This window comes from Vidua chalybeata, chromosome 2, assembly GCF_026979565.1.
Source record: "Vidua chalybeata isolate OUT-0048 chromosome 2, bVidCha1 merged haplotype, whole genome shotgun sequence".
In the NCBI taxonomy this organism is placed as follows: Eukaryota; Metazoa; Chordata; class Aves; order Passeriformes; family Viduidae; genus Vidua; species Vidua chalybeata.
In genome coordinates this window covers 115,485,309-115,504,543 of record NC_071531.1, presented here as the reverse complement: position 1 = coordinate 115,504,543, position 19,235 = coordinate 115,485,309, and the positions used below count along the sequence as shown (strand labels likewise).

Below are 19,235 nucleotides of genomic sequence, written 5' to 3'. Positions count from 1 at the left end.
CCAGATCCTTCCATCTCCCAGTCTGTCTCACCTGGGATTATGCACCAGGTCAACCATAAAATGGATATTGGATTGGTAAATTGGATATTAAATTCTTTCCTGTGAGGGTGGTGAGGCCCTGGCACAGGTTGCTCAGAAAAGCTTACCAATATCCCATTCATCCCTGCCCTCTGGCACTGGGAGCCATTCCCTGTGTCCTGTTCCTCCATCCCTTGTCCCCAGTCCCTCTCCAGCTCTCTGGAGCCCCTTTAGGCCCTGCAAGGGCTCTGAGCTCTCCCTGGATCCTTCTCCTCCCCAGGTGAGCACCCCCAGCTCTGCCAGCCTGGCTCCAGCCCTGGAGCAGCTCTGGAGCCTCCTCTGGGCTCTCTGCAGCAGCTCCAGGTGCTGCTGCTGTGTCCCCAGGGCTGGGGCAGCTCTGCAGGTGGGCTCTCACCTGGGCACAGGGGCAGAATCCCCCTCTCCTGCTGCCCACGCTGAGGGATCAGCCCGGCACAGGGGGATTTTGGGATGCCAGCACACGCAGCTGGGACGTGTCCCAGGCTGGAAATGGGGACAGTGGCCCCATGTCACAGGGGCTGTTTCACTCCCGTGCCCCCCCTGCAGCCGTAGTAGCCGTGGGGGCTGGATCAGTGGCCCAGGAGCGGCGGTGCCACGGGGAGGGGCCGCTGAGTGAGCGCTGCGGGGTCACAGGCACAAGGGATGAGGATGCAGTGGGGTGTGTGGGGCTGCATCCTTCTCCTCCCCAGCCCTTGGGAGCTGGGCTTTGTGCTGGAATTAACGGAGGGATGGAGGGGCTGAACCCCTGGCTTAGGAGCTGCGAGCCAGGCGTGGCTCCTGCTCTGCACATCAAGCAGCACCAGGGATTGTGTTCGGCCACCTCGAGGCGCCAAGCGGGGCTGGCAGTGCCTGACCCTCTGCTGGGCCCTTCCCAAGTGGAGATGCCTCGTCCCACGAATCCGTGATGCAGAGGAGGGAGCTGCTCTGCCCGCACAAATGGTGGTTCTCTTGCAGAGGAGCAGGATCTTTGGGGCAGCTTTGTCCCTTCTGTGTCCCACTGTGCCACACCCAGGGGCTGGAGCTCCTGGCTGGAAAGGCAGGGAGGCCAAAGGGGAGCTGGTGACACCCCTGGGCAGCTCTCCAGGGGGACACAATCCTTCCTACCCCCGGAGGTGGCCAAGGCTGAGCGTTCCCTCCTCGTCCTCACTCACCCACAGGCCACAGGCTGGTTTTTCACTGCCTTTATTAGACTTCAAAGAGGTTTTTTGTATTTTTTTCCCCTTTCCGGGAGCAGGTGCGCAGCAGGAGGGAGGCAGGGAGTGCAGGAGAGGATGAGGATGGTGTGTTGGGATATCCCAATCCCCTGATGGGCACTGATGAACTGACCCGGGGCTCTAAAGGCAGGAGCAGGCTGGGGTGCTGGTGTCACTGGTGGTTTTCTATCCAGCTGTGGGGTTTGTAATTCCTAAATTCAATGTCAGTCGTGGTTCCAGGGTTCCTGGCAGCTGTTCATCACCTCTTTCATCGCCCAACCAAAACCCTGAGCTGCTGCTTGTCCCCTGGCCTGACCGTGTGTCCCCCCTCAATCCCAAATCCCTGCTGTGAAGATCCCGGCTTGGCTGCCAGAAAGGCTCCCTGGTCCTCATGGAGAACTGCCCTTCTCCCCCTCCCAAAAACCAGGGTGAGACTGAGGATGCTGGGTGTCCCTCCCACTCAGCTGGAGAGGTGGGGATATTCCCTGGGCTCTTCTCAGCCTGATTCCCAGGGGTTTAAATCCAGTTCCTGAAGGTTTTGCACCATTTCTCCACCTTGGCCAGGCCCAGGGGACCGGTGCAAGTTGGAAAGGGGTGGAAATCCTGCAAAGGTTTTCATCCTCCTCAATCTTTTACCCACCTGTTGAGCATCCCTGTGGTGCCCTCTGGTGCTGGAGCCTCTCCCCAAAAAAGCACTTAAAAAGCCTCTGCATTGTGGGGTTCACCCAGCCAAATAACATCCAGCCACTTCCCCCCAAATTAAATAAGTCCCCCTTGCTCCCAAACCCGGAATTTCTGCAGCCAGCTCCCTGTGGAGATTGGGGATGGGGAAGCTCTGCCGACAGCCCTGGCAGCTCCCGGGCCCTTTGCCGATGGGAATCGGGTGCTGTGGGGTTCTGGAGTGGGTTTTGGGGGGCTCTGAAGCACTTGGGGGTTATTTAATGCCAAAGCTGGGGCTGGGAACGGGGCCTGTGCGGGAGTCTGTCCCCGGGGTGTTCTGGGGAGGCTGAGGGGGGCTCAGGGCAGGTTCCAAGGCAGGGCTGGGGAGCAAAGGGGAGCCGTGGCCCAGCCTGGTGGCCACTAAAACCAGCAGGGCATCCACATGAAGGAGCCCAGGGCGGCGCCGGTGGCGGCCCCGGCCAGCAGCCCCAGGGCCATCTGGTCCCCGGAGACGCGGTAGGGATCCTCGCGCACGATGACGTGGGTCACGCCGGGAGCTGCCAGGGAAAACGGGTGTGAGTGGGGGGGGGAATGGCCTTGGCCACCCCCCCCCCCGGGGCCACCGGGCCACCCACCTCCGTACTGGTGGCCGTAGTGGCCGGAGCTGATGTAGGCGGCCTGGTGGGAGTCCAGGGGCACCGTCTGGTAGTAGTCGTCGTCGTAGGGGTCGTACACGTGCACCTGCAGCAGCGGGCGTGGGGGACTTTGGGGTCAGGCTGCCCCGGCGGGGGACAGGGCCCTGGGCCCCTTGGGTGGGGAATCTGAGCAGTCCCAAGAGCTGGGGACAGCCTGTGCTCAGGCCACCCTGACTCTGCCCCTTCCTTGTCACTTTAACAGTGTCCTTGCCACCTTAGCAGTGTCCCTGCCACTTCAACAGTGTCCCTGCCACCTTAACAGTGTTCCTGTCACCTTAACAGTGTCCTTGCCACCTTAGCAGTGTCCCTGCCACTTCAACAGTGTCCCTGCCACCTTAACAGTGTCCCTGCCACCTTAACAGTGTTCCCGTCACCTTAACAGTGTCCTTGCCACCTTAGCAGTGTCCCTGCCACTTCCACAGTGTCCCTGCCACCTTAACAGTGTCCCTGCCATCTTAACAGTGTCCCTGCCACCTTAACTCTGCTCCCATTCCCTTCACCTGTCCCTGTCACCTTAACTGTGCCCCTGTCACCTTAACCGTGTCCCCATTCCCCTTAACTGTCTCACTATAACCTTAACATCGTCCCTGTCACCTTACCCATGTCCCTGTCACCTTAGCTATGTCCCTGTCACCTCAACTCTGCTCCTATTGCCCCTACCTGTCCCTGTCACATTAACTGTGCGTCCTCGTCACCTTAACTGTGTCCCACCACGTCAACCCTGCCCCCTTAATGGTGTCCCTGTCACCTTAACAGTGTTCTTGTCTCCTTACCTGTGTCCCCTGTGTCTCTGTCACCCTCCACCAGTGCACAGGTTCCCCGTGGCTCTGTCACCTGCCATCAGTGGTGGCATCCAACCCCTCCCCACCTTCTTCCCCGTGGCTCCAGGGACCTTACTCCCTGTGCCCCGAGGCTGCTCTGTGGGTGTTGGGGAGCCCCCGCCAAGCTCAGGGTTGGGGTAACCTCTCCCTGCCCAAATCCCAAATCCCAAATCCCGTGCCGGGATGGTGTCCCTGCTCAGGGGGACAAAGCCTCACCGGGGTGGATTTAGCCTCCAGCACGGCCATCTTCCAAGCACTGCAAACAAAACAGAGGCACTCGTTTTTGGTGGGTGCTGGAGGGGTGGGAATTGTCCCCTTCCTCCCCGTGGGGACCTGGATGTGACACTGTTCTTTAATTCCCTATTAAATGAGTGCTGGGCTAACAGTTGGGATTGGGAATGTGCTGGGAGGTACCTGACACCAGAGGGATGGGCACAGGGCAGTCCCTGGGAATGGCCCTGGCTAAAACAAGGGCAGGCAGGAAAAGGACACCTAAATTTGGGGGGAAGAGCACGTAATGGATGAATTTGCACTCAGCTGAGGTCAAGCTCAGTTGATGAAGTTCTGCTTGGCCACAGCATGTTTCCCTCCATCCAGGTTCAGCTGAACGTTTGCCACTGCTAATTTTAAAAATTTTTATTTTTTAAAAAATCAATTTGTATAAAAATAAAATTATTTTTAAAATTTAATTTCTAATTTCTTTTAGGAATAAACAGAAGTGGAACAGTGCTAAAAAGGGCAGTTTGCCTCGAGCCAGTGAGAGCTTCACATTCAGACCTTTTATTTCCAAATAGTGCTGAAAACCCTTCTCCTCAGTCAGGCCAAGGGAGGATTTCTTATCCATGAGGAGCCTCCCCCATCAGGACACCGACTGCTTAAAACCAGCTGCTTTTGGCTCTGGATTATTCAGTGAGAGCCCCAAATCTCCCTCCTGCACCTTTGGCCCTGCAAGTGTGTTTGAGAAGAGGGGCTGCGGGGTGGTTTAGCCAAGTGTGGGATGTGGTGGGAGCGGGCCAGGGCTCTCCTGCGGGCCAGGCCCTTTCCAGGCTGGGATAACTGGGATGGAAAAGTCGCTTACACGGCGTCGTCCTCGCTCTCGGCACACAGCGTGGTCTTGGAGCCGTCCCGCAGCACCACGGTCAGCAGGCAGTCCCGGCTCCTCCCCTCGGGCGGCTGCACGTCTGGGAAGGGAAGGGATGGGGTGGGATCCAGCCTCAGCCACAGGAGATGTCCCACAGACCCTCCCCAGGCTCCAAATTCCTCCTGCCACAAGAGCTGGTGGGTTTAGTTTTGGCTCCGTCTCCACGTGGAGGATGCGGTCAGGCTCTCACAGGTTAAAAGCCGACACAAGGAACGAGCTGATGGGCAGAAACCTCCACCCCCATGGCAGAAGGAACACGGAAGGGCAGCAAATTGCCAAAAATCTGCTCGAGGCCACGAGGCCGAGCTGCCTGTGCTCTGAACTTGCCAGAGCGCACCCAAATTTTGTAGGAGCGGGAGATGCTCATTGCTGGAGTGGGATCGTGAGCTCCAGCAAGAGCAAAACCTTAAATCCCTGAGGCTCGTGTGTCTTCCCCCGTTCTGAAGCTTGGCAGGACCCCGTGGTGAGCACAAAGCTGTGGGATTGTGCTCCCACAGCCGCTCCCAGCCCGAGAAAGGCGCTTTGTGCGGCGGCCGTGGGCTGCGGGGCCCCGCCAAGCTGCTGCTTTGTTCCCCTTGTTTGTGCGAGACGTGAGCGATGAGTCAGGGCCGTGGGATCCTGTTTGCTACAAGCACAAACCAGGAGGAGAGTTCCTCCTTCCTTCCTTCCTTGCTTGCTTGCTTCCTTCCCTCCTTCCCCCAGGAAAAGCAGTGGCAGAGACCATCCAGGAGACCATCCTCCTGGCTGGGAGCGAGGAGGGGTGAACGAGGCAGCCTGGGGGTTATTCATGGGCTGTTTTGGGGCTCTGCTGGGTGCACACAGGTTTAAGAGGGGTGCGGCCACACGTGGGATGGGGTTGGGAATGCAGGGCTCGGGAGCAGGGGCTCGGCTCACCTTTGCACTCGCGGCCGATCCGCACGTCCCGGCAGCTGTACTTGATGTGGATCCGGCCGTCCATGTCCCGCTGCGTCTCGTCGTGGTAGTAAACCAGGCTGCCATCCAGGTAGAGGACGAACCAGTTCCTCTTCCAGCGGCGCAGGATGGAGCCTGGTGGGACGGGGAGCAGGTGAAGGAGCCCAGCGAGCCCGGCAGGACGCGGCCGGCGCGCTCACAATCTCATCTCCCAAACCTGGATCCCTCCCGTGAAGCCGCTGCGTCCCGCAGGGCACCTGTGCCTGGCACCAGCGTCCGGGGCAGCGTGAGCAGGTGGCTTTAAGTGGGAAAAGGCTGCCAAAAAAGCCATCAGGCCGCTGGGTGCTGCCCTGCCGAGCGCACGGGAGCGGATCCAGCCCCGGACACGGAGCCGCGTGTGTTTTCATGGCAGGCAGCCCCTCTCTCCGCTGACGTAAATCCGCGAGCGGCTGAGCCACAATCCCCCTGCTGCCGTGGATTACCCGCCCGGGTCGGGGCTCCCTGTGTCCCCCACACCCCACCTCTTCCCAGCAAACCTCTCCGGGTTTTTCTGGGGGGGCTTCCAACCTGGAAAGTTCAAGAGTGGCACTTACTCTGCCGCCAAAGCCAACCGCTCTTCACCAGCGCCATGGCTGCCGCAGGCTTCGCCGGATCTGCTGGGATGGGAACAACAACGGGGTTAAAACGGCAGCTCCTGCCTCGCCCCCGGCTCTGCCCATGGCTCCGGGGATGGGGATTCACCCGTGCTGCTCCCGGTGTTTTTGGGGGATGAGCTCAGCGCCCAGGTTAATCAGGGTTCCGTCATCTGGGAAAAAACGTCGCGAAGGAGGCGCTCCGGCCACCTTTCCTTCTGCCTTTAATCTCATCGGGATTTAGGGATTATCGGCCCGTGGAGGTAAGTGGAGAAATCCGGGCCGCGTATGAAAACAGGCAGTGCCTCCCCACAGCCCCGGTAACTTTCCATGCTAAGCGACACCTACACTTGTTTATTTTCCCTGCCTGGATGGAAATTAGTCCTTAATAAGGCCATGAAGTCATCGCTCCCCAGGTCCCCGAGCAGAGCCAACACCCCAGGGACAGGCAGGAGCAGTTCCCTGGCCACTGCCCCCGTATCCGCTGGGAATCCCAGCTCCCAGTGATGGGAACTCGGCACCCTGGGATGGCCTCCAGGATCTCCCACCAGCTCTGGGGGCACGGCAAGGCACAGACACCCCCCCAGCACCTCTGTGCCTGCCTTACCGAGTGCCTGGACCCCTGAGTATCCAGGTCCCCATGGAGTTTGCAGCCCCGGTACCATCACCCGTACTGCCACATCCCCGGGAAATCCCAGCCCACGGATAACCCCATCCCCTGGCACCCTCAGCCTGCACTGCCCACATCCCCGGGAAATCCCAGCCCACGGATAACCCCATCCCCTGGCACCCTCAGCCTGCACTGCCCACATCCCTGGGAAATCCCAGCCCACGGATAACCCCATCCCCTGGCACCCTCAGCCTGCACTGCCCACATCCCCGGGAAATCCCAGCCCACGGATAACCCCATCCCCTGGCACCCTCAGCCTGCACTGCCCACATCCCTGGGAAATCCCAGCCCACGGATAACCCCCATCCCCTGGCACCCTCATCCTCCTGCCCTGGCACCCCCATCCCTGTGCCACCCTCATCCCGCTCTGCTCACAGTCCCTCGGTACCCACATCTGGCGCCCTCATCGCACATCCCTGACACCTTCCCCGCTCCGTAGCCACATTTTGTGGCACCGTTCCTGCCCCCCTCAGGGGGGTACCGGCCCCACCCCGGGCACTCTCCGTGCCCCGTCCCCCCTCTCCCCGCTGTGCCCGGTGCCCCCGGCCCCCCGAAGCCGCCCCGCGCATCCCTCACCGGGCGGAGGCGGCGGTGCCCGTGCCCGCTGCGGGATGCGCTGCGCTCCGCTCCCGCCGCCCGGCTCTGCCCGCCCGCGCGGCTCGCCGGGAGCTGTAGTCCGGCACCGGCATCCCCCCGGTGCTGCCCGCCGGGAAAATCCCCGCTTTCCAGAGGTTTAGCCCCAAAAAAAGAGCCGCTGCGCGGCGGGGATGTCCGTGCTTCATCCAGCAGCTCCCATCCGCGCTCTCTCCTCAAATCCCCCCCTTTTCCTCCGGGTACGGAGCACATCCAGCAGTGCGGGTGCCCCTTGGAGAGGGCTCAGCCCCAGCAGGACCCCCGAATTTGGGGGTCTGGGGGTGGAGCTGCTGCCCCCGCACCGAGCTGGGCACGGGAAAATCCTGGGGCATGCGGGATTTTCCTCCGGTGCTGGGAATGGGTCTGAGGAGGTGTTTGGTGCCAAAAATCATAAACCAGGAAAAACCCACGTTTTGAGCACCCAAGTGCTCATCTGAAATAAATTTCCAAGTGGAGTGAGCAATCCTCTGGGTCAAAATCAAGGCTTGTCCTGGCTTCTGGTGGAATCAGAACGGTCCTGGGCTCCGGGACAGCAGGTTGGATTATCTGGGGAAGTCAAGGCAAAAGTCAGGTGACAGCTGAGGCTGGGCTCTTAATAAAAGATGTTTATTGAACACATGGCAACGTTTAATATATATTAAAAAAATTTATTCCAGCACATTTTTCAATGCAAAGCCCTTTCCCCTCCTCTCCCTCCCTCCAGCGCTGGCTTTAATTCCTTTTTTTAGAAGGAATTAAGTTAATCCAGCAGCCTGCTGGATGATCCCAAAGGAGTTAAAAGGGAATCACCCCCTCAGCCAGGCCACACTCACAGCCTTGTGCATCCCCCCCGTGCTGGTTATGGGGCTGCAAAACATCCCGGTGCTGCTGAATAGTCCCAAAATCAGGGAAATTATTTGGAAATCCGGCTGGGCCAGAGACTTTGTCCTGCCATGAGTCCGGAAAAAAGTTCCCTTAGGAAGGGGTTTGGGCTGAAATTTGGATTTATCCTGCATTATCCACTGGATTGGGCTGCCTCTCCATACAGACTTTAATTGGAATTAATTATTGTCAAAACTTTTCCATTGTGCTTTTCCTCTTGGGAAGGAAACGGTGCCGGTGTGGGATTTGGGGGGCTTGGTCTATTTTTTTTTTTTTTTTTTTTTGGTCAGCTAGGGTGGGGTTTTTTTAATGTCAAATAGGATAAATTTGGGGCATGCTGGGTGGAAATGGTGACCCAAGGAGCGTTGTTTAATAAAATCCATGAACTTCGATGCCTCTGGTTCGTCTTTCCCCCAGCCCGGTGAGGATCTCCCCCGTCCCAGCCGCAGCCCTGCCTTTTGGGAATTTCCAAAACTCTTGCCACGTCTCAGGAAATCCCCGTCTTCCACAGGGGGTCTCCCCAGATTCCAGGGAGCTCTGGAGGGTTCAGAGCTGAGCCTGGGGACAGAACCTGCTGCTCCTGTCACCCCCACTCTCGGGACAGGTGGGCACCTGCTTAAATCCCTCGGGAGGCTCCTTTTCCTGCAGCCGAGCGTGTCCCACCGCTGCCGCTGGAATGCCGCAGGAGGAATGTTCCCTCTGGCGCCTCTGTCATCCCTCCAGAGCCATCCCAGCGCGGGGCAGGGGAACGAACGGAGCCTTGGCACCCCCGTCCCCACTCCCCCATTCCACATCCCCGGCTCAGGGACCGCAGCGCCGATCGCCACCCAAAACAGCAGCAAAACACACGGAACCGCCGCTGTGAGGGGTCGGGGGTGGGGCACTCCCTGGAGGAGACCCGCGGGATGCTCCATCTCGTCCCAAATTACTCCTTCCCTGCCCTCAGCAGGGTGAGGGGCCCTCGGCAGCAGGGGCAGAGCTCTGTGGGGGCGGCACGCAAGGCCGGGCCCCGCGGCTCCCCGCTCCCCTCGCGGTTCGCGGCCCCGCGCCCGCCAGGCGACCCGGGAAGGGTCTCCCGGAGCCGGGACCAGATCGCGGATCGCCCCGGAGCCCCACCTGGCACATCCCGGTGGGATTCCCGCAGCGGCCTGCTGCCTCCCAGCAGCCTTCGCGGACTACAGCTCCCGTCATGCCTCGCCGAACTACAACTCCCGCCATGCCCGGCGGCTCTACCCCCCTGCCGTACTACACCTCCCGGCACGCCCCGCGCCCGTCCGGGCCCTGTCGCCTTATGTCCTTCCCCCTCCTGCAGCGCGGACTACGCTACCCATGATCCCTCGCGCGGGGCGGCCAGCGGTGAGCCGCGGCGGCGGGGCGCGGAGCATGCCGGGAGCTGTAGTCCCCGCAGCGGCGGCGGCTGTAACGGTCCCGCTGGTGGTACTGCCCCCCCCCTACCCCCCCCCATTCCCGGCTGGCGGCTGCGGGAGCAGCGGGAAGAGGAGGAGGAGGAGGAGAGGGAAAGGGAGAGCTGCTGCACCGGCACAGGGGCCGCCGCCGCCCGAGCAGCCGCAGGTGAGGGGAGGGGAAGGGAACGGGGGACACCCCCGGCTGACAGCGGCGGGAAAGGGGCACGGCGGTGATGGAGGGGGGCGGCCGGCGGCTGCCCCGGAGCGCACAGGGAGGGGGCGGTGAGGGAGCATCCCCCCAGCCCCGGGCCGAGGGAGCCCGGCAGAGCCCGCTGTGTCCCCCCGGGGCGCACGGAGCCCGCTGTGTCCCCGCGGAGCCTGCTCTCCCCGCGGGCTCTGCCGGGTGTCCCCTCACGCAGCGCATCCCCCCTCAGCGCAGCCTGCTGTCCCCCCCACCCACCCCCAGCCTGTTGCCCCCCAAAACCCGCCGTGCCCCCTTGGCAGGGGCAAGCCTGTTCCCCCGCCCCAGGCTCAGCCCCGTCCGTGGGAGCAGGGCACGGGATGCCCGGGCTGGGGGTGCATCCCCCAGGGCTGGGCGAGCCCCCCCAAAATCTCCCGAGGGGCACGTGGGGCCGGCAGCGGAGGCGCCGGGCACATGGAGCGGAGCCGCGGGCAACTCCGGGCGACGGCCGGGGCCGGGCTGAGCCGCCAGCCCTGTCCCGCAGCCCCCCCGCCCCTCTTTTCGGGGGGCCAGAGGCTTTTGAAGCGGGGATAAAATGGTTAAAGGGTCGCGGAGCGGGGGGATGTCGGCGCGCAGCATCCGCAGGAATGAAAGCGGGGACGTCCAGGTTGGGAAATGCGAGGCGGCGTTGAGATTTTTCTGCCTGGATAAAATGCGTGTTCCGGTGTTTGTTTTTTTCTTTTAATAAAAATGTTGATTTCTCCCCCCCCCTTTTTTTCTTTTATTTTTAAATTTTTTTTAAAATGTCTTTTTACTAATGATTTTCTCGCATGCTCTGTTGTTGGCATTGTGGTGTTCAGGGCAGCGAAGTCCCTCGCTATATTGTGGGTGAATAATGCCAAAAAGGAGCTTGGTTTCAGTCCTTTATAGAAAGCAGGGGAGCCTGGAAGTATGGAAATGAAATAAATATTCATTAGCAGGCAGAGGTTTTGTACCGGGTTGGGTCTGGGGGGCATTTTTGCCCCCCCACTGCACATGGTGATGAGCTTTTGGGTTATGGTTTGTATCTCCATAGGCTGAATTTTATTTATTTGGTGCTCGTTATTGTCAAGTGCAGAAAAATGAGCAGGTTGAGGGGATTTTTTTCCCCCCTCTCCTGGACAAAGGCATGTTGTGCTAAGCAGAAAGAAACCCCAGAAAGATTCTATTTCTGTTTTAATCCGAATATGATTGAAGATGCAGTGGTGTGTTTATTTTTGCTGTTAAATAGTGATGGAGGAAGTCAGAGCCTTTTTTTTTGTGTGTGTGTGTGTTTTTTTAAAGGAATGTGAATGATGTTAACATCTTTAGGGAAACATTTTGCTGGACTTGATTGCATCAACTGCATTATTTCATAAAATGTGAGCTGTGAAGTGGTTGTTGATTAGAACTCAAATTGAGAAGCGATGTTGAGCAATGTAAAGAAAAAGGAAATTAGTATGAAGAGGCCAAATGCTTATTTTCTTTTTTTTTTTTTTTTTTCAGTTCTTTCTGTTCTGAATTTTAACTGTTTCGGGGATTCTCTTGACCCTTATGGTTGAGTCTATTTGAAACAAAACCCCAAACAACAACTATGATCTGTGTGTTTATTCTTGTTATACACACATAGTTATTAAAAGGACTGATATCAGCCAGCATTGTGTATTTTGCATTAAATTTATGTTAAATCTGATTAACTTTTGTTCTGTAAGTTGCAAATACCAACTCACCCTGTTATGCATCCCAACTTTTTATTTACCAAAGCAAATGTTGACGTTTTTTGGAAGGAATCTTTCTCTCCCAAATCCTGTGCCTTTTTTTAGGGAACGTGGGGTAAGTGTTCCAGATGTTATTGCCCAGATCTGGGGGGTTTGGGGTGTATTCTTCAGCTGATTAAAATTCCTGGCTGTCAGCAAAGACACACTTTTTTTTTTGGACAGGTAGATCTATATCCTCTGGAACAAAGGGACTGGAAGCAGAATGCGTTTGGAGTTTGTTCAGGAAATGTTCAGAGAAACCTAAATTGCAGAAAAAATTACGTGGAATAACCGGGATACAGTCATTTAGGGAGAACATTTGTGGAGGTGCTTTCTGCTCTCCGTTGATACTCACCTGTCAAACCCCACGGTGAGCCCGCATTGCAGTGGGTGAACAACCCAGGGGGGTTTAAAGTCTCTTAAATCAAGCGAGCTTTCCCTGGTCCCCATGATCCGTAGCCCACCACAGGGATAACGGGGAAGAACAGGGCAGAGAGGTGCTGCAAACATTTCTGAGGAGAGTGAGAACGCTCTGGAGCAGCACTTCAGTGAAAGGCCTTCAGTGGCTGCACTGGAGGCATAATTAAAATGATAATTGAATTGGGGCTAAATTGAATTGTGTGCTGTGCCTGGCAGAGCTCAGCCCGGGAGGTGTGTGTGGGATCCAGGGCAGTGCCTGCCTTTGGGAAGTTCTCCAAGGCGTGGGCTTGGCGCCGCTGTCCCTCGCAGGGAAGTGGGGCGTTCGCCGCTGGGATGTCACCTGCTGGCAGAGCTGTGAGCAGAATTCCCTCTGGCTCCGGATCCAGGTGTGCTGGGCACTTCAGACCTCGCTCCTCGGGGCCTCAGCACCCTGCGTGCTCCCAGCCAGGGGCCCTGAGCGCGTTCCCAGCTCTCTGCAAAGCGTCGGGGCTGTCAGGAGGGAAGCACAGCTCTGATATCTTCCCCTGCGAGCCCTCTCGTCCCTTCAGCGCGGGTTTGAGCTTCATTTGTGTTGCAGCCCTGCCTTTGGGGCTGCTGGGATCTGCAGAGGCCCCCGGTTTCCCTTTCCGCAGCACAAGTGCTCCGTGTACTTTCTGTTTCCTCTGCCATTCCCGAAGCCTCTCCGTGTGCCGGGGCACTCCTCTCCCTGTTCCTGTCCCACTTAGCTCCCTCCTGCCTGTGCCTTGATCTTCCTCATCAGCTGGGCTCAGTTTTGCTGCCTGAAATCCATCACTTCTCACGTTCAGTCCGTAGGAATATTCGGTCTGAAATGACTGACCAGGAGACGGCTCCTGGCACGCTCTGTAGTGTTTTCTTTTTGCTGATTCCAAATTCCAGTCCCTTGGTCCCTCTGGATGCTACTGGATTCTCGTGCCGTGCATCCCTTCAGTGAGCAGATGGAGATTTCTGTTTCAGTGACAAGAAATGAAATCCACTGGTCTACTTTTTTACCTCTTGACGGTCTTTTAAGTCTCTGAACAAAAAAATATTGATTCTTAATCTGTCACTGTTTAAAAGTGGGAATAAATTTTTAGGAATTATGTCCATGTGACTTAAATACCAGTTGGACAGACCTCCAGAGCTGTTTAAATTGTGCCACCTTCTTGTTCCTTCCACTCAACTGAATCACTTTGTTCAAAAGTGTCAAAAACACTGATATCCCTAAATACCAGGGAAGAATGTCAGTGGCAGGGCTGTGTTTATTTATGCAAATTCATAGAATCCCAGAAGGATTTGGGTGGGAAGGGACCTTAAAGTCCATCCAGTGCCACCCCTGCCACGGGCAGGGACACTTCCACTGTCCCAGGTTGCTCCAAGCCCTGTCCAGCCTGGCCTGGGACATTTCCAGGGATCCAGGGACAGCCCCAGCTTCTCTGGGCACCCTGTGCCAGGGCCTGCCCACCCTCACAGGGAAGCATCTTTTCCCCAGTAAAATTTGTGTAAACCTGATTTTTGGAGGAAGTAAGGATGTGATTGCGCTTCCTACTTGCCCACCTGGGCAGAGAGAGAGTAAAATCAATGTAAAAACATGCTTATGATCTATATTTCATGTTATGCTCTGCTTTAACAGTGCTTTGTTAGGTGGGTCGTCTTGAGGGGGGACTTTATGTTTGTTTTTTAGCTTGAATGGGAAGCAACAGTTGGGATTTCTAGGATTTTCTTTTGCTGAGAACAGGTGTGCCATGGGCATCTGAAGCAGGAATCCCAGACTTGTAATTAAGATCCCAGGCAGCAAAGATCCAGATTTTAAGGCATATCCAGCATTTGCAGATCTGAAATTTGTGGGAGCTCTTTATTTTTTTAAGAACCACGTAGGGAAGGAGCTTCTGTTGATGATGACGGAGACTCACAGATTTTTTAGAGTGTGAGTGGGACTTGGATAATTCTTCCAGAGCTCCTCTGGGTTTTCTTTACTATGGATGTGCAGAAAACCCTGAGCACTGCACAGGAATTTCAAGTGACTGTGCTTTCTGGGAGGGGAAAAATGTGGGCCTGCTGACGCTCCCCAGCAAACCATTTAGGAGATTATCGTCATAGGATTTATAAAAGCTGGGGAAAAAAAAAAAAAAAAAACAACCCAAAAACATTCCCCCTCCTCTGGTTTGTATTTGCTTTTGCTTCACCCTGTCTCCCCTTCCTCTCCTTGGCTGAAAGGGTCACGTGGAAAACTGGAGAGTGGAAAAATGAAAAGTCAGAGCAGAAAACTGGGGTTTGTCGTGGCCTTGGTGCAATAACTTTCTCAATAGGAAGGCTAAAGCTGAAGTGTATTTGTAGGCTGATGGTTTTTGCCTTCCTTGTCTCAGCAAGGGTTAGAGATTTGGGAGGATTATTGGAGACAAGCTTAGAGTATTTTATGAGAGGAAAAGTACTAAACTGGCAAAAAAAAAAAAAAAAAAAAAAAGAATAGATGCCATCATGCCTGCTAGGCATGTCTAATTCTTTGATAAAATGGATAAAGATTGCAGACTGCAGCAAAAGTTAAAATAGACCATAACATCTCAGGGTCCGCAGGGTTTTTCCTTCTAATTTGCTGTAGAGCTTAATAAAAAAGATTTGCCTCTTTTATGGCATCAGGCTCTTTATCTGCCAGAAATTAAAGCCCAGTGCTTGAGCTTCTGCTTTCTCTGCTGTTAGATAGCAGCTCCCTAAATTTGATAATGAGTGGGTTTTACCATTCTGAGTTTGGAAAATACATCCTGAGGACTGGTGAGAAGTTTTGAGCACGGTCTTCTTTTTCCCCGTTTTCCATTCAGTTCTTTATACTTGGATTTATAGCCAGTAATGACTTGCTTTTTTAATGGACAAGGGGATTTTTGTGGTTATTTTAAACAAGGTCCTAAGAGTCCCCACAGTCCCATGGGCTGCCCAGGGCAGGGGTGGAGTCCCCATCCAGGGAGGGATTGAAAAGCCACGTGGATGTGGCACTTGGGGACATGGCTTGGTGGTGGCCTTGGCAGTGCTGGGGGACTCCATGATCCTTGAGGTGTTTTCCACTCTCATCCATTCCATGATTCTACCTTCTCCTGCTGATTTGATCAAAGTAACATCATTCATTGCAGTTCCTGATGACGTTTTACCCAGGATAACTGTCATGTCTGTATGGACAGACAGGTTCTAGAGGCTTTTCCCTGCTGAAAAATATTTTGTATGAAGCTTGTGAGCATTTAAAATGCAATTACTTTGGAATAGGTCTCTGTATAAACATTTGGTTCTGTAGCAGTTTATTGTACAAATAATTTTCTTCAGTTTTCCATGTATGGTGTCACTTAATGAGACTTTTAATGGCTTTTACAAAATGATGGCATTTCACATATTTTCCAGTTTGCTCTTGACTTGACTTGCATTCACAACAGAAGTTTTCAAGCCTTAAAATGCAGTGCCATAAATTGGAGAGCCGGGTTTTTTCTCTACCGTAGCATCCAAATCCCAGCTGTTGAGCCTTCTTGGATAGCTGAGTCTTTTAATATGGATTTGGGAGCTCAAGAAAATGTTTCTTTGCATAAGAAATATTTAAAATTTGAGCCCTTGGAAAAGCAAACGCAGCGGAACAGCCCAGGAGCATCTTGCCCACGTGGTTTTGCTTTCCAGGGAAGCTGTGCTGCTGCTGGAGCAGGTGCCAGGGACAGGGTGGGTTCCTGGGGGATTCCAGGAAGGGTGGGACATCTGCAGCAAGCGTGGCAGAACTGGGCATGGAGAGGAGGAACGAGTTTTTACAGTATGGGTGGTACAACACTGGCACAGCTGATTGCCCAGGGAGGTGGTGGCTGCCTCATCCCTGCAACTCTGCAAGGTGTCACTTCAACCAGTTTCTAAAATTGGCTAAAAAGCCAATTATTGTCTAAATGCAGGTGCTTTGATACTCAATAACATTTCCCTATGCAGGGAACTCTTCATTCCACAACCGAGTGGTGTTTGGTTGTGGCCCAGTCGAACTCAAGGCATTGCCTGGGAAGCACTGGGCAGGTTCTCTTTGAGGGGCTCTGGCTTTCCCATCTTGTTCCCTAGATTCCAGGTCTGCACTGGACCTCTGGAAAGGTTCTGGGCTCTGGATGAAGCCCAGCAGAACCCCACTGCAGCTCACTTTGCTGGTGATTTTCCACGGGTGGCTGCCTTTAGTCATCTGTCCCTCGGCCAACTCGGAATCTGCTCAGCTGCTTTGTTGACACATCCAGTGGTCATTTTTTAACTGGGATGTCATCCTCAAAGGATTGCCTGTTACACTGCAGCACTTACCTTTATCACCATGGATCTCCTCAGGGGATGAAGTCAGCTTTGCTTGACAAGGCCTATTTCCCATAACGTTGACTTGGCTCTCATTAGTTTCACCCCTGTTCTTTTTAAGCCCAGGTCCAGTCTGATTCAGTTTTCCCTTATTTTGTCCAGAGCTCGTGTCTGGCAAACAGGTTGGTGTTTACTTGAGTCATTTTGCCCCCTCCTGGTGTAGTTCTGTTAGAAGTGTTTGTCTTCCAAATTTTCTCCTGCGCTCTGAAAAATACTGTGAATTAGCCCTTGGGGTCTCTGAAATAGTGGAGGACTCTTGGAGGACTCCATGGTTAAACATCCTGGGCTTCTGGGGCATCATTCCATACTGGAATGCAGAGCTAGTAGAGAACTTGGGAGACTTTCCAGTCCATTCACCTCCTCGAGGCAAGCTGAAGTGTCCCTAGAGCATCCTTAACAAATGTATTTCTAATTTTTCCTTAAAGTCTTCCAGTCTCAGAGGTGCCAGCCTGCTCAGGAAGCTGGCAGTGAACACTTAACCAATTTGGTTAAAAGCTTTTCCCATATCTTAGATCTTTTAGGAAGCAATTCTTGGCTGCCAGAATGGAGAGGCCCTGGCACAGGGTGCCCAGAGAAGCTGTGGCTGCCCCTGGATCCCGGAATTTTTCCCAGGCCAGGTTGGATGGAGCTTGGAGCAACCTGGGATAGTGGGAGGTGTCCCTGCCCATGGCAGGGGGTGGAATTGGATGATCTTTAAGGTCCCTTCCAGTCCAAGCCATCCTGGGATTTTGTGATGTCTGAGAAATGAAGATGCTTTGCTTTGCTGTCCAGAGTAACACATCCCTTGTTTCTGCTGTCACTGATGGGAGCATGGTATCCTCCTGCAGTTTGTTCTCCTGGGCTGGCACGGTCCTTTCATGTGTTCTTATGGATCATTTTGCATCCAAACCTCCTTATTATTTCCTCAGCTTTCCTCTGTACTCTGGTGTGTTTACTTCTCTCTCTGCGTGGCCTTGCCAGCATTGTATAAAACAAAATAATGCTGGTTTCCACATGGCACTCTTAAAACAATCTGAACTGCCTTTTTTTTTTTTTTTTTTTTTTTTTTTTTTGGCAATTCCATTGTATTGTTGACGTTTTACTTGTGATCCGGTATCCCCTCAGGGTTGTTTTCTCCTGTCCATCAGCCCAGCTGGGACTTCTCCACCTGCACTGCTCTTGCACTCACTTTATTGTGTTTCACCAGGCTGTTCTGGTTGGACACAGTTTGCTCTTGACTCATCCATGTTGCTGCATTTTGGCTCTATCCTGTAATTGCTTTTATGTAAATTGTTAAATCATCTTGCTGTTGTCTCCCCACTGATTGTGAGGGGAGTTCAATCTCTGATTTGCCCCAGAAGCTTTTTCAAACTTCACTCTGGAGCTGTTTTCCTTTTTGATCCCAAAAGCTCTGTGAAACTTAGTGAGTGGATCATCTATATGCAAATTCCTTAATTTTTCCTCTGCTGCACTGTATTTGTGGAGAATCAAGTGATGCCAATTTTCATTGCAGTTGGACTCAATATCTTCCAGGTCTTTTCCAACCCAGATGATTCTATGAGCCTGTGATTATGTTGATATTTCGTTAAGATGATAACTAAAAAGCACAAACGTCATACAGGTTAAAATCAATTATTGAAATCATGACATTTTGCAATCTTGATTGAATTACTAAACTGAGATATATTTAAATACGAGTCTGCTCTTTTTCTGCACTGTCAAGGCTTCCAGTCCAGTGATTTCTGCAGCTTTACTGCTTGTAATGAGGCCCAAATCAGTTGCTTGGTGTTACAAATTGTCACCTATGATTTTGGGAAGCTAATCTCTTGTAATTACTTGCTGCATGAGAGTTTCTGTATCCCTCCTGTCTCCTCCCGAACCCCACATGGGTTTTTTTTCCCAGTATGGACTCACCTACCTGTCTTGGTCCTTCCCAGAGCCTCCTCCTGGCTTCACCCATTAAAAAACACCAAGTTTCTGCTCTGGAAATTCAGTTTTCCTGCAGTGTTGATAGCTGTCAGAGAGGTGAGCCTTCCAACCTTTTTTCTAGGGATACATTGCAGCCATCACTTCTTTTCATGTCTGAGCACAACAGAACTAATAATTTTCAAGTCCAGTCACATGCTCATTTTTTTCTTTCCTGCTGGCCAGGATTTCATTTGTTCCTGCTTGTTATCCAGACTCCCTACATCCATATATAGCAACAGAATTTTTTTTTTCTTTTTTTTTTTTTTTGGTGAATGCTCTTGTCTGACTTTGTGCCTCATTTCCCCTTCTAAGTGTCCTTCTCCTGTGTTCAGCTTGTGCCTTTCCTGGATGCATCAGCAGTTTCATCTGGGAAGGTGTCTTATTAGTTGGAACGATGCTGGCTCTGCAATTCCTGATCTCTCCCTTCCCTCCAGTGTTGCTCCATCACTCAAACCCAAACATTCTCTCATCAGTTGTGCAGCCTTGTTCAGTTCCAGGGTTTTTTTGGGGCCTTCCCTTGCATCTGGTACCAGCTGCATCTTTTAGCTCAGGGATCCACGTGCAAGGAGCCTGTGGATGCAGTGTGGAGCAAACAGCATTGGCATTTGGAGGCACTGGCTAGCAAGAGGAATTTGCAGCTGCAGTTCCTGCCTCTCCCCGAGCTCCAGGCTCAGGAAAAGCCACTGTCCTGCTTGGAAGCAGATTCCTGCTGCTTTGGGAGGCAGCTCCTACCAGCTCCTCCTCGGCTTCTCTTGGCACCCTCCAGCCAGCAGGAAGGAAAAGCCTGGCATGGCACCGTGTGAAGACTGCCAAACCTTGACTTAGACTTTCCCTTGGAGCTCTTTTCCAGGATCCTGGGATGTTTCCTCACCTGCTTGGCTCCAGCTGAT

General features: G+C 54.0%; 2 protein-coding genes across 6 annotated transcripts in view; one reads left to right on the top strand and one right to left on the bottom strand.

Moving 5' to 3' along the window:
• Positions 1-1,223: 1,223 nt before the first annotated feature.
• On the bottom strand, positions 1,224-9,481 carry PLEKHB1 (pleckstrin homology domain containing B1). 4 transcript variants are annotated; one of them, XM_053935836.1, is made up of 8 exons: positions 9,392-9,481; positions 7,825-7,960; positions 6,073-6,132; positions 5,462-5,614; positions 4,505-4,607; positions 3,643-3,682; positions 2,546-2,651; positions 1,224-2,467 (listed from the first exon to the last, which is right to left on the bottom strand). In XM_053935836.1, exons 3-8 carry the CDS (start codon positions 6,107-6,109, stop codon positions 2,331-2,333), a joined length of 576 nt encoding a protein of 191 aa, XP_053791811.1. In that variant the 5' UTR covers positions 6,110-6,132; positions 7,825-7,960; positions 9,392-9,481; the 3' UTR covers positions 1,224-2,330. The 4 variants fall into 4 exon arrangements, with proteins under 4 accessions (XP_053791811.1, XP_053791812.1, XP_053791810.1 ...); XM_053935837.1 differs by lacking the exon at positions 9,392-9,481 and having other exon boundaries at positions 6,073-6,135; XM_053935835.1 differs by lacking the exons at positions 7,825-7,960; positions 9,392-9,481 and adding an exon at positions 7,358-7,791 and having other exon boundaries at positions 6,073-6,135.
• Positions 9,482-9,715: 234 nt separating this feature from the next.
• The window catches only part of FAM168A (family with sequence similarity 168 member A), a 129,138-nt gene continuing 119,618 nt past the window's right edge, over positions 9,716-19,235 (top strand). The window contains exon 1 of one of the 2 annotated variants that reach the window (XM_053934812.1): positions 9,716-9,847. The gene's annotated coding sequence lies outside the window, so the exon portion shown is untranslated. The remainder of the gene's footprint in view (positions 9,848-19,235) is intronic. The other variant, XM_053934811.1, reaches the window with a different exon arrangement.

Excerpts from the sequence above, each read along its gene's own strand:
- PLEKHB1 (XM_053935836.1), bottom strand. The coding sequence starts at position 6,109 with ATGGCGCTGGTGAAGAGCGGTTGGCTTTGGCGGCAGA. Across the intron at positions 5,615-6,072 it reads CGGTTGGCTTTGGCGGCAGA|GCTCCATCCTGCGCCGCTGG; the intron begins GTAAGTGCCACT and ends CCGTCCCACCAG. Across the intron at positions 2,468-2,545 it reads CTACGGCCACCAGTACGGAG|CTCCCGGCGTGACCCACGTC; the intron begins GTGGGTGGCCCG and ends TTTCCCTGGCAG.